The sequence below is a fragment of the Macaca fascicularis genome, chromosome 3, assembly GCF_037993035.2.
Source record: "Macaca fascicularis isolate 582-1 chromosome 3, T2T-MFA8v1.1".
In the NCBI taxonomy this organism is placed as follows: domain Eukaryota; kingdom Metazoa; phylum Chordata; class Mammalia; order Primates; family Cercopithecidae; genus Macaca; species Macaca fascicularis.
Genome location: NC_088377.1, coordinates 14,603,820 through 14,617,173, shown reverse-complemented (window position 1 = coordinate 14,617,173; position 13,354 = coordinate 14,603,820). Strand labels below are relative to the sequence as shown.

At 42.0% G+C, this 13,354-nt stretch overlaps 1 protein-coding gene across 1 annotated transcript; it reads right to left on the bottom strand.

Moving 5' to 3' along the window:
• Positions 1-1,124: 1,124 nt before the first annotated feature.
• Positions 1,125-11,582, bottom strand: MIS18A (MIS18 kinetochore protein A). The gene is made up of 5 exons (XM_005548827.4): positions 11,229-11,582; positions 7,697-7,763; positions 3,345-3,467; positions 2,621-2,717; positions 1,125-2,033 (listed from the first exon to the last, which is right to left on the bottom strand). Exons 1-5 carry the CDS (start codon positions 11,557-11,559, stop codon positions 1,953-1,955), a joined length of 699 nt encoding a protein of 232 aa, XP_005548884.1. The 5' UTR covers positions 11,560-11,582; the 3' UTR covers positions 1,125-1,952.
• Positions 11,583-13,354: the final 1,772 nt, after the last annotated feature.

Genomic DNA, 13,354 nt, shown 5'->3' with positions numbered 1-13,354 from the left:
AAGTGTCACCGTGCAGCACAGACAGGAGGCAGCACTCCCACCTGGACCCCAGCCTTGGAAGTCCCTCTCTCACTGCGATGGCAAGGCCACTCCTTCAGGGATGCCACAGGTTGAGGCCAAAGATGAAGACTGTCTTATGAAACAGTGTTTCCTGGATTGGCTTTTAGATGCTTCGGTGGAGGCCATGTGATACAAAAGCGTTCTGGCTTCCATCTGCAGCCCAGGGGAGCTTCGTTAACTTCACGTGAAGAACCCTAACAAGAATACACGTGCAGGGATGGAAAGGTAATCAAAGGCCCACTCTAGAGGCAGGCACTAAGGCATGAGCTACATTTATCTCCTGATCCGTAACAGAATCTTAATGAGCACCAGGACATTAGAAATTACTTTTCATTGGTGAAATGAGCTTTCAAGATGAGTGAATTGGCTACAAATATTGTACAGCCCCTTCCTTCCCTAGTATGAACAGGGTATAAGGAATCAGGGAGCCAAACTGCCTATGGCTTTGGAATGGAATCTGAAAATGCTTGCTGGAGTACTCTGTAACCTGCACAACTAGAGTTAGCTGAGTCTTGTGGCTAAAATACTCTCTCATCTGTTTGGAATGAATTTTCACACAAGATGCCATCAAAGCACCTAAGAGGACAGACACCTGGGACTACATCAAGCTTACTGCGGCCAGACGTTTCCTTGTTGCCAGCGGGTGTTGACATTTGCTTCCACAGCACCATAGTCTGTTAGTGGGAGAGGAGTCTGCGAGAGAGAACACCTAGAGGACTCACTCAACTCTAACTGAGGTTGTCAACAATCTCTCAAAAAGAACACAAGAATCCTGCAGGATCCAGTCAGTGTGACTTAGGACCTTTTGCTCTGAGAACTTTAGTATTCTCACAAATAATCAGGGAACTTCTGAGCACAAGCTGAGTGAGTTACTCATACCACTGGGTACTGTTTTGTGACCTCACTCGCACCCAGAAACAAAGGGGTCTGGGGAAATGTGGGGTTACCTTTATATTCCTGAGCAGGCCTTCCACACTGCCATGCTAATGTGTGGCTTTCACAGCACGAGGATTTCTGATCTCAATTAAATATAATTCAGTTGGTAAAAATCAATCTTAAAGAACTTTGTTTTAACCTTTATTCTCTTCAATTATAAAAATACATACTACAGAAGTTTTACATGACAGAAAACAGAAAAACCAAAAACTCCCCCAGAATCCCACCCTCAGAGATGGCTACTCCTCTTTGGTAAGTATTCCTCCAGGTTTTTTAAGCATATAGTAGTACACAGCAGGAAAATGTAAAATCCTACTATATATGCGACTGCTCTTGAAGAAGTTTTCCAACAGTTCTGACAGATCATTCTGACCAATTTCTCTAGGAAACTTTAAGCATTAGTTTTCAGAGAAAATTCCATGACACTGCGGGTAGAAAAACCTCTAAGATTTTTCTTATCATTTATAATAAATATTATCCCAAGTGTTAAAGGTCAAATAAAGTTTTTAAAAATAGTAAATAAATGTGATACAGAGGAAAAAAAGTTCAGAAAATTATCCCAGTTTCTTATCAAAATCAAAACTCCTAAGTCCCAATTCCAACAAGTACCATAAAACGGCTTTAAAATGGGATTTTGAGAAACAATCACTTTTTACCATAAAATATAGCTAAAAGTAATTCCACAATTTTGGGGTCTTTTTTTTGGGGGGGGCGGGGGGACAAGGTCTCAGTCTGTCACCCAGGCTGGAATGCAGTAATGGCATGATCAAGGCTTACTGCAGCCTCGACCTCCCAAGCTCAAGTGATCCTCCCACCTCAGCGTTTCGCATGCCTGGCTAATTTTTTTTTTTTTTTTTTTTTTTTTTTTTTTGTAGAGACGACGTCTCACTATATTGCTTCATTTAACAAATAAGGGGAGGAAGGGCGGGGGCAGAATGGAGGACACAGACTAGAGTTCAGCTTTTACAAGTGGCAAAGGACAATTTTGATTCGGCCTCCCACAGCTTCATTTGTAATGCTTTCAAGACATCTTCCATCTATTGAATTGAAAAAATAAAAAATTAAACACACATATCATTTAAAATTATACATGGTTAAAAATAATTAAGATATACACTTAATGCAATTTTGGATATGTCATACATTACATGGTAGATATTCAGTGTTTACCAAAACTATTTGCAGGCATAAATTTTTTAAAATAAAGCATAATTCTATCAACATTAGTTCTCAACCTACAATCTGCATCTCTTTTATACAATCATCACCATCTCACCTATCTGGCCATGACAAAATGTTAACATCCAACAACAAGGCTATTTATACCACAAGAATCGAAGCAAACAAAATACTGATTTGAATCAAAGATGTATTTCTAGCTTAGCAAAATTAGAATACATAGTTTTGATTTTGTCATGAAATGTCTTCCTTATTATTTTGTTGATTAAGCTTTAGCTTCATTTGAATTCCCCAAAAATCAACTTTACTAACACCTGAAATGAAACAGGCACACTCTTCCTGCGATCAAGACAGATGACGTTATGAGAATTATCGTTTGTGGGGAAGCACTTCTTCACTGACAAATTGTTCATACAGAGATACAAAACGTACAGAATAAAATTACCTGTGTTAGAGACTTTTCTATTTCAACTCTGCTTTCAAGATTAAAAAGCTCTTTATCTTCTGACACAATTTGCTTTTCAGAGGACCCTAAAACATAACTGACGTACGGTACAAGGTTAAAATACAAGCCTGGTGTGGTGGCATGCACTTGTTCCCAGCTATTCAGGAGGCTGAGACAGAAGGATCATCTGAGGCTAGGAGTTTGAAACCAGCCTGGGCAACACAAGACCCCAGGCAATACGCCTGTTGTCTTAGCTGCCTGGGAGGCTGACGCAAGAGGATTGCTGGAGCCCAGGAGTTCAAGGACGCAGAAAGCTATGACCACAGCATTGCACTCCAGCCTGGGTGACAGAGTGAGACCCCATATCTTAAAAAAATAAGTTTTAAAAGAAATAAAAATTAAAAGCTAGGGGCGGTGGGCAAAATCCTACTAAACTACATTCAATTTTTAAAAACAACTAAATATACTTTTATTCCAAAAAAATTTCTCACAGTGTTTTCTCCTACAATTTAGAGTGTCTGACTTTTCCAATACCAAATAAAGAAGCAGGTCAAAGCAAAAAAAAAAAAAAAAAAAAAATTACTGGCTTGTTAGAAATCATTACTTGAAAATATATTTAACCAAACAGTATTGATTTAGTTCGGACACTTCCGTGCCAATTTCTCTGCAAACTTAACTTTCTGAAACACCAGTTGTGAGGTAAACATTTATATATCAAACTTACCTTTCAATGGCTTCAACACTGAGGCAAAACAAGTCTCTCTTGTAATCGAGATTCTTGGGCGTGCATCTGTACACGTAGCCAAGATTGAGCGAGCACCCTGCACAGTACAAAGTCTCCAGGATGCTGCAATAAAGAAACGCCTTGCTTTAGGAAACGAAGTAGCAACTCATTCTAATCTCATTGTTAAAATCCATAAACACTTCAGCTTCTAAAGTATGCTATTCTGACCACACTAGGTCATACATAAAGGATAGGAAAAAATGATAGTAATATATTTACAATAAAAATGTAAAGACAGTCATCTCCAAGTCACAATGCCTTAAGTATCAAATAACAAGGGACATACAAAAAAGTGACAAGAGACGATATCGAGGTGGTGTTTTTCTAGAATATAAATTCCTCAATCTGGTACTAATGTAACAAAGTGGAGAATAAATATTTTAGGCTTGCCAGCCATATATGGTGTCTGTCACTACTCACCTCTGTCATTGTAAAACAAAGCACCTATAGACAATACTAACTGAATAATCTGTGTTCCCATAAACTCGTATTCACAAATGAGTGCCCTCCCCATGGGCCATAGTTTACCAAACTCTGCTCTAGTGGAAGGTAATACTGTTTGTCTTAATTTAAAAAAAAAAAAAAAAAAAAAAAGACTCTCCAAAGTTAGATGACAACCCATGCAATTGTTCCTTCATTCTAGTTACCTCTCAACTCAGGTTCCACACACTTGAATATACCCTCCCCTAAAGCCTACTCATGTCTCCTTAAAACCCGGCTTAGAATCCAGTGTCTCTCAAACGCCTTGTTGAACTGACCCATCCAAATTTACCATTCTATAAATACACTAAAATTGCCACTCCAACACACAGCAAAGTGATGACTGGAGATTTCAATCCAGTAGTGATCACAGTAGTAAAACATACACCACAATCGATTATTATTGCAAAAGTATTATCTCCTACTCAGTACATGAAATACTTGTAATCACAAAATATCTATTCCTGCTATCAAGCAAAAGGGAGCTACCCAAGACTCACAGATTACAGACTACATCATTGTTTACTTACAGATACTGAGACACTGTTAATTATTACAGCAACATATGGATCAAAGAACAAAATGGAATTCTCACTGATGATGTGATTAGCTGGATAATATGCCACTGATTACATATTAAGTGTCTACGGGCTTTTATAAGTTTCTACACTTTTTTTAGTTTTACAGTAGAAACAATCTCACTATGTTGCCCAGGCTGGTCTTGAACTCCTAGCCTCAAGCAGTCTTCCACCTTGGCCTCCCAAAGTGCTGAGATTACTGGCAGGAACCACCATACCCAGCCAGCTTGTACAAGTTTTTATATAAGAAATATAAAAGTATGTTAGTAAATCCCACTTAAATTACTCACAGTGAACAGGCAAACCTCCATGCTATATATCAAACCTCATTACCATTATGAGACCGCCTCACACCATTACCAAGATTGTAAACTAGTATCTAATGTCATCAGCCAAGAAAGGACACTCAGAGAAACCAGAGGCTTGAACTCCCCCAAACACACTGAGCCATGAATAAGACTGTTTTATCCTGAGTTATCAAAATCAACCTAAACACCACCAAAAATAGGAAAAAACCCATTCACACTTCTAGAATCATCTTGTGGAACAATGAAGAGATGGTAGCTACTATTAAGGCAGCATCTTTCTGCTTTCACAGTTGGCAAGAATTTGGCCAGAATTCACTCTTGTCATCGAACACTAACATTGAGAAGGCAGTGCCAACAATCGCAAGGTAATGTTAGACAAGGAATAATCCGATTGTAAGATCCTCAACAAAGGACAAAGTCAGACTTAAGAGAGAAAACAGCACTGCTACCTTCACAACATATTTCTAAAGCCCTCAGTGCTCTTGCTGACCATCAGCAGAATGGCTCAGGCAGGTATTTCACAGGATGGGCCTATCAAAAAATTCCCTAGTGAAGTCCAAGACAACTGAAGGCAGTCTAATCGATGGGTTTAGGTGATACAAACAAACAGTATTAATAACTCTGGATCAAAGAGAGTGAATTCTCTATCAATCCTGATTAGAAAAAAGAAGAAAGTCTCTGTTTGGTGCTAGACTGTCTTTGACACTTGTCTCATAGTTGCAAATCTTTTAATAGTAAGAGAACAGACCTCAGGCAGAGAACGAGCCAGGCAACAATATCTCAGCTAGAACTAACAACAATTGTTTTCACTGTAATTCTCTCCAGAGTTACTTTCTAGTTATGGCAAGTATATATTTATGATAGTAAAAAGAATCCTTTTAAGATAAATTTAAATAAAAATTTTGAGTTGATTTAATTTAAAAAATTTAGTATGTAATAGCACAGTTGGTAGGTAGTACACAAATAGAACAAAAATGATGGTGACATCAAAATGGCTAGAGCTAGGAAGTGGGGAAGAAAAAGCACTTCGAAGGCAGTAAGGAAGGATAACAAGCATAGTCCTAGCTCTTATTGCTAATTCGTCCTGTGACCTTAGCAAAGTTCTAGCCTCCCTGGGCCTAACTTTCTTCAACTACAAAATGAGAAATGATCTGAGCCTGGGTTTTCCAAATTTTTATGGCCTGCATGCCAGCACCACAATTTTTGTCACATTCACAAACTATCTGTACTGTTACTAATGTATCTTAAATGGAGAAACTTTTTTTTTAACTTTTTATGGAAGAGATACATAGGGCAAAGATTACAGAAGGAGGACACAGAGCTTCCAAGACCTTTCTAGGTACACCCGGCATCTCACATTCACCAACCTGGAAGTTCTCTAAAACCTGTGGGGGTTTTGGAGGTCTTATAACACAGGCATGATCAAGTAAATCATTGCTGATAATCTCTAGCCCCTCTCCCCTCCACGGAGGTGGGAGAAGAGGTTGGGGTAGGGCTGAAACTTCCAACCCTCTAATCATGCCTTGGTCCTTCTGGACCCCAATCCTTAAGCTACCTAGAAGCCCCCCAGCCACAGTAATCTCATTAGGATTCAAAACGACATCATCATCACTCCAGAGATTCCAAGCATCTTAGAAGCTCTTCTGTCAGAACTGGTGACTAAGACCAAACATGGTAACAAAAGATACCCTTATCACCCCATCGCTCAAGAAATTAAAAGGGTTTTAGGAGTAACTAAGTATTGAATGTTTCTGTCCCCCACCAAACGTATCAGTTGAAATGGTAGCTCCTAATGTGATGGTATTAGGAGGTGGGGTCATCAGGAGGTATTGGTCGTAAGTGCACAGTTAACTTTTTTTAAATTGAAATATACTTTATTTGACAGGATACTCTAGCATCACTAAAAATGAAAAGCCAGGATTTTTAATATACATAAAATATATATAAAATTAATTTGTGTTTAACTGTGTACCGCCTAAAGTTATTTCATATGCAAGTATAAGATACAGTTTACATTTGGAGCAACAATTACATAGGGCAGCGCTTCCCACTCAGTTTGCTCAGGTGTCACTATGGCACATGGGTGGCAGGTATGGCAAGACATTTGTCCCCTCAACCCTTAAAGTGGCCACACAGGGCCTCAGATTGCTGGGGCTCCTGTGTTGTTTGCTCTTGCCACAAACAGCCTTATCTGTTTACCCCAATAGGCTGTGTATGTGACAGCAGCATTTCATGTGTGCCATAACATGAGAAAGGTGGGCAACATTAGCCTAAGGCACTCTTTAACATTCAGATTTTATAATACAGCTATTTTCTTTTTTTTTTTTTTCAAGACTGAGTCTTGATCTGTTGCCCAGGCTAGAGTGCAGTGGTGATCTTGGCTCACTGCAAGCTCTGCCTCCCTGGTTCAAGTGATTCTCCTGTCTCAGCATCCTGAGTAGCTGGGATTACAGGCATGTGCCACCATACCCAGCTAATTTTTGTATTTTTAGTAGAGATGGGGTTTTGCCATGTTGGCCAGGCTGGTCTCAAACTCTTAACTCCCAGTGATCGGCCACCTTGGCCTCCCAAAGTGCTGGGATTACAGGTGTAAGCCACCGCACCCAACCTTCTTTTTCTACTTTTATTTTCGATTTTCTTCAGCACCAAGCCCAAAGATCCAAAAAGGGAGTGTCAGAATATGCTTTTAGAAATCTGGAAACTCTAACTTTTCAATATTTAAAGGTGACCACAACCACTCAAGAACTGATATATTTTCTAAAACAGGATATAGAAAAAGCAAAAAGAGAACTGATATATGCAAATGACTGATTTTTTACTATCATGGAAAGTTTTATCCCAAGTAATCTTACTACTAGTAATGACATTTTAAAGATTTTTATTAAAAAAAAAATTCTCTAACATATTCATATACAGTTTTACTCACCAACCATTTTCCTTTTCACGTTTGGATAACTTCTGTTCCTTATCCACAGAAACATTACAGGAAACACCTAGAAACAGAGAAAGTAACAATAATTTATTAATGTGGTTCATTATAACATATATGCAGACAATTTCTAGTCCAACTTTTTAGAACTTGAAGGACAAAAAATAAGCCCAAAGTCACACACACACAACAGTGGTTTGAAATGAAATGTACTGGGGCCTTCTGGGAAAAGATGGCAGAATAAGAGTTATTTCCAACCAGATGCAGTGGCTCACACCTGTCATCCCAACAATTTGGGAGGCCAAGGTGAGAGGATGGATTGGGGCCAGGAGTTCAAGGTCAGCCTGGACAACATAACGAGACTCTATCTTCAAAAAAATGTTTAAATAAAAATTTAAGAAAAATTTTAAAAGGTTATTTCCTCCCTTTCCCTGAAAACCACTAACATTAATAGTATGGCTAAAATTAGAGGGAAAAATTCATTCCACAGTAAACTTGGAACCATTAGAATCTCAAATCACAGACTGAAAAGAACTATCTGCCAGTTAGTGAAACTGGGTTCCCAAACTAGGAAGATGCAAACAGCCAACACATATATCTCCAGATTTCCAACACAGGGCCCATTTCTCTAAAAGTAACTGAGAAGGTCCTCAGGATCCCAGCCACACATCTTTTACTTGAACAATGACTTGGACAGAGGTCACTGCTGGACTCGAGGCAGCAGCAAACATTCCCAAAGAATCCAGGTCTAGGACACACTAAAGGACAGGGTAGAGGGTGAAGAGAAATGAAGAAAGGACATCAGACCTAAAATGGCCAAAACAGACTCTTGATTTCATGGCCTCCTACAGTCTACCTGAACTCTGTAAACTCCATCCACCTGCTTGCTGAAATCAGAAACCAGGGTGTCATCCTTGATTCTTCATCTCCTCATCTTGCTCCCCCATATCTACTCCACTGATCCATCCCATCAATTCTACGTCACAAACCTCACTCCAGCCCCCAAACGAACAGCACTAACTCTTGCCTGGACTACTACCCTGGCTCTTCACTGACCTCCCCCCTTCCATACTTGTTCCTCCTTCAATGCTTTCTCCAAAGAAAATGCAGGGTCATATTACTCCCCTGCCTAAGCTAGCATAATAATGTACTTACTAGAACAGATTACTACTCTTTAGAACAGACTAAAACGTCTTGCAGTTTCTGGTCTCTTCCTTCCTCCCTAAATCTTATCTTTATTCTCTTTGACCATACTCTAGTCTCAAGGATTTTGCACCAGCTGCTCAGCACCTATCAAAAGCAGAGAGCATGACCAAGAACTGTACCCGCAGCCCAGCTAGCATTCACGTATAAAAACAGGAAAATATTTTCAAGCACATAAACTTGAAATTTTCTTGGAGATGTGGACGTGGGGAGCACTAAAGATTAAGCAAACAACTCAGGAATGAAAAAAGCTATTAAGAAGCTTTCTTATGTTAATGAGTACTGGAGTTGGGAAAAAAAATTATATAAACATTATAGGATCGGGTGCTCTAACTCACATTTGTAATCCCAGCACTCTAGGAGGCTGAAGCAGGGGATTGCTTGGGGCCAGGAGTTTGAGATCAGCCTGAGCAACATAGCAAGACTCTGTCTCTACAAAACATTTAAAAATTAGCCAGGTGTTAGTTTGTGTCTGTTGTCCCAAGCTACTTGGGAAGCTGAGCTGGGAGGACAGTTTGAGCAGGCATTCAAGGTTACAGTGAGCTATGATTGTGCCACTGTACTCCAGCCTGGGCAACAGAGGGCTGTTAACCCACTATAACCCTATTTAAAAAATAATCTATTAAATAATTAACCCTATTTTAAAAAATCATAGTAAGGCTGTTATGTCTACAACAGAATGTAAATGTACAGAATGTAAATGTATAAACCTTAACAAAATGAAAATAATTAAACTAATTCAAATTGGGTAAGGAAGGAATGGAAATGAATCAGAATTCATGTTTGTCTTTACGGGGGTGGGGGGGAGGGCGGGGAGATGTTAAATCCTATTATCTAAATCTGATTAATCAAAAAGTGTATAGTTCTTTAAACTATGTTTACTATTTTAAAACTACGTTTTAAATTTAAAAACTATTAATATAAAAATTAACAAAAATAATTGCCTTTCTATAAGTAAAGCAAAACAAAGAAAAGAGGCCACATGGTAAAAGATACTATCGAAACAAAGTACAAATAAAATGAAAGATGTAACACCAAACATGTTATTTCTTAAAAAGATGTAAACAAGGTAAACTCATTCAAAGAGCTTTTCCTACTGGATCAAAAATCTGCCTGGTTTTTCTTTTCTTTTTTTTTTTTTTGAGATGGAGTCTAGAGCTGTTGCCAGGCTGCAGTGCAGTGGCGCAATCTCGGCCCCTGCAACCTCCTCCTCCCTGATTCAAGCGATTCTCCTGCCTCAGCCTCCGAATAGCTGGAATTACGAGCGCACACCACCATGCCCGGTTAATTTTTGGCTTTGGCGAGGGTGGTCTGGAATTGTATTTTCAGTAGAGATGGGGTTTCACATGTTGGCCAGGATGGTCTCGATCTCCTGACCTCGTGATCCGCCCATTTCAGCCTCCCAAAGTGCTGAGATTACAGGTCTGAGTCACCGCGCTTGGCCTAGTTTGATTTTAAGAGGTGCAAAGAGTTTATCTCAACTTTCAGTTAACTAGGGGACACTGGTGTGCTCCTTTATTCCCAGTATTACACCAAGGAAAACGTTCCAGAAACGTCGATAAGCCGGTGATGAATTTCTGCCATCGAAACATTTACAGTATTCAAAGACAGGAAAAACCTCATCTTGAAAAACCACAATCCAAAACAACAGCCATTTTTACACCAATTGAGAAAAAATATGTGAACCACTTTATCCCTAAATACTGTAAAAATAGCAAAATGAGGGAACAGAGGAAAAACAGGTAACTGCTAGGACCAGGATTAGAAACGAATTCCCGCCGCCTTCTGAACTCTTTTGCTACGTCCTCCTTCCTCGCCAATTTTGATGAGGTTGGTGGTGCTTTTACGGCAAATTTCCTTCCCTTTCTTCCCCATAGCACTGTTCCGTCAGCTCCGCGGCCCTATCACTGGAGACTGTAGAGGTATCCGCTGATACACACAGCCCGCTAATTTCTGTGGGGAGTAATAGTACTGGCTGCACCTCAAGTGCTTACAGTCTAGTTGACCATTTGTTTCTCTTTTTTTAGGGTCTTTAAGAGTGTTATTCTTTGTTGCCCTTTGCTTCTGAGTAATGCTCACGATGATGCTGACTCAACCGCTGCTCTTCTGGGATCGGGGAGCCCAGAACAGAACCAGTCGCCCGAGAACCAAAGTGGAGGGGTGACCCTCCTCCCCTTTTCCTGCGACAGCTCACACTCTCAGACTTTTTACTCTCAAAGTCCCTGGACAGCGCCAAGGAGCCCCCGCCCCCTCCGGGGCCGCCCCGGCGCGGCACACCTGGAAGAAGGCGACCCCACGCCCCCATGCCCGGCTCGACCCAACTGACAGCGCAGCAGGATGCAGTTGGTGTCCTCCTGGCTGGCCACCCAGCTCAGCGAGTCGCCCAGCGGCCGCCGGCAGCCGCAGCACAGGAACACCAGCGGCCTCTCCTCCGCAGCCCCCGCCTCCTCGAGCCGCGCCTTCTCCGTGTCGGCCACCGACGCGTCTTCGCTCACGGAGCTCCACATGCTCGCCCACTTCTGCAGCAGCTGGTGGCGACTCGAGTCTTCGGAGAGTCTCTTGCCCAACAGCGAGGAGTCGCTGCCCTTGCCCTTGTCGCCGCACTCACAGCCGCCAGCGCATCCTCTGCTGCACCTCAGGGCCCGAACGCCCGCCATTACCTACAAACCGCCCGCGCCCCAGAGCGCGAAGGGAAAAAAAACCGCCGCTGCACATGCGCGGGGCGGGGCGCGTTGGCGGAGGCCGAGAAGGGGCAAACGCTTGAAGGGGCCGGACGGCGGGCCGCTTCTAGTGCGCATGCGCGCCGTGCGTCCTTGGCCTGGCGTGTTAGTCACTGCGCCTGCGTCAGGTTTTCCAGCCTGAAGAAATTGACGCTGCTGACCTGTTTGCTTGTCTTCCTAAGGATTATTCACCCCTTTCCGTGGGAGGGGCAGCGTCACTGAGAAAGTTACGGGCTGCAAGCCTGAGTGTCTAAGAACCACCTGGCGAGCTTCTTAAACAGATCGCCAGGCTCCATCTTCACAGACTCTGGTTCAGCAGGTAGCAGGTTAGCCCGAGAATCTGCATTTCTAACAAGCTCCTAGGCTTGCCCACGCTGTCAGTATTGGCAGCCCAACCTTTTTTGGGGGATTGGGAGGAGTCTTTCTATGTTGCCAGTCTCGAACTCCTAGCCTTAAGCGATCTTCCCGCCTCGACCTCCCAAAATGCCAGAATCACAAGCGTGAGCCACTGTGCCAGACCACCACCCTTTTTCTTCTTTTTTGTAAATGGACTAATTATAGTTGCATATAAGCGACTCCACTTTTGATGAACACTGCGCTATTTTGTCTGCTCCTGGGGGCCTCCTTTCCATGAAGTGGAGAAGGAAGGGGATAGGGGAGCCCCTCGTCACAGGGTCTTTTTGCGCATTGCTATTCCTAGAATGAGACCCTGGGAAGGGCCCCGGATCACTCAGGCTGTCACTGCAAGGAAAAAGTTGAGGAAGCAGCCATGCCCCTGGAAAGCTTGGAAGTGTGCCTGCTGCTTGGATCAAGGAATAATTCGTCCTTGCAAGGAAGAAGCATCCCTTCTTGATGATAAGGACAGATTTCCCCAGCTGCCCCAGAAAGCCAGCCTCTGCCTAAAACACCATAGGTCAGGAGGGAAAGCTGACGGGGAACCAGCCAGCTTTATGCACCGGAGACAGCCTGGTGGCATACCTGGGAAGAAAGCTACCTGCAAGGACCTACCTCTGTTCCCACTACGCGCTGGGTGTCCCCCAAGTCACTGCCTACTTTGCTTGGTTGCATAAACTATTTACGTACTTACAGCCACTAGCAAAAAGCAAAAGCTTTGGAGTCAGTGGTCCTGGTTAACTTACCCCTCCCTCCACAAGGTAGTAACAGTGTAGGGAACTGTGGAAAAGGCTGTTTGCCTTTCCTGAGTCTGATTCTTCCTGGAGTAAATGGAGTCTGTTTCTTCAGTACTACACCAAGTTGTTCATAAGGATCAAGTTTTCTAATATTCATGAAGATACTTTGTAAACCCTAGCACACCATGCTCATGTTAATGAGCTTCTTACTGGAAGAAAATGCTTTAGATAATTTAGGCTTTTTTTTTTCCACCCATAGAATTCCCTTCCTTCCTTCTGCTTTTTTTCCTTTATTTTTTCAGAGATGATGTTTCAGTATGTTGCCCAGGCTGGTCTCGAACTCCTGGCCTCAAGCGATCCTCCTGCCTCAGCCTCCCAAGTAGCTGGAACTACAGGCATGCATCACCATACTTTGCCCCTTCTGCTGTTGTGGAGCCAAGCCTGACCTTCCTGGACTGTTGTTTTCAAGCATAATATATCTGGTGCAACATTGATACAATCCACATGAGTTCTTTAATTAAGTGGCTAGTTACTTTGGGATTCAAAGGATCATCTTGTCTCAGGCTTTGGGTTCCTATTGTCAATACTTTAATTCTATGATA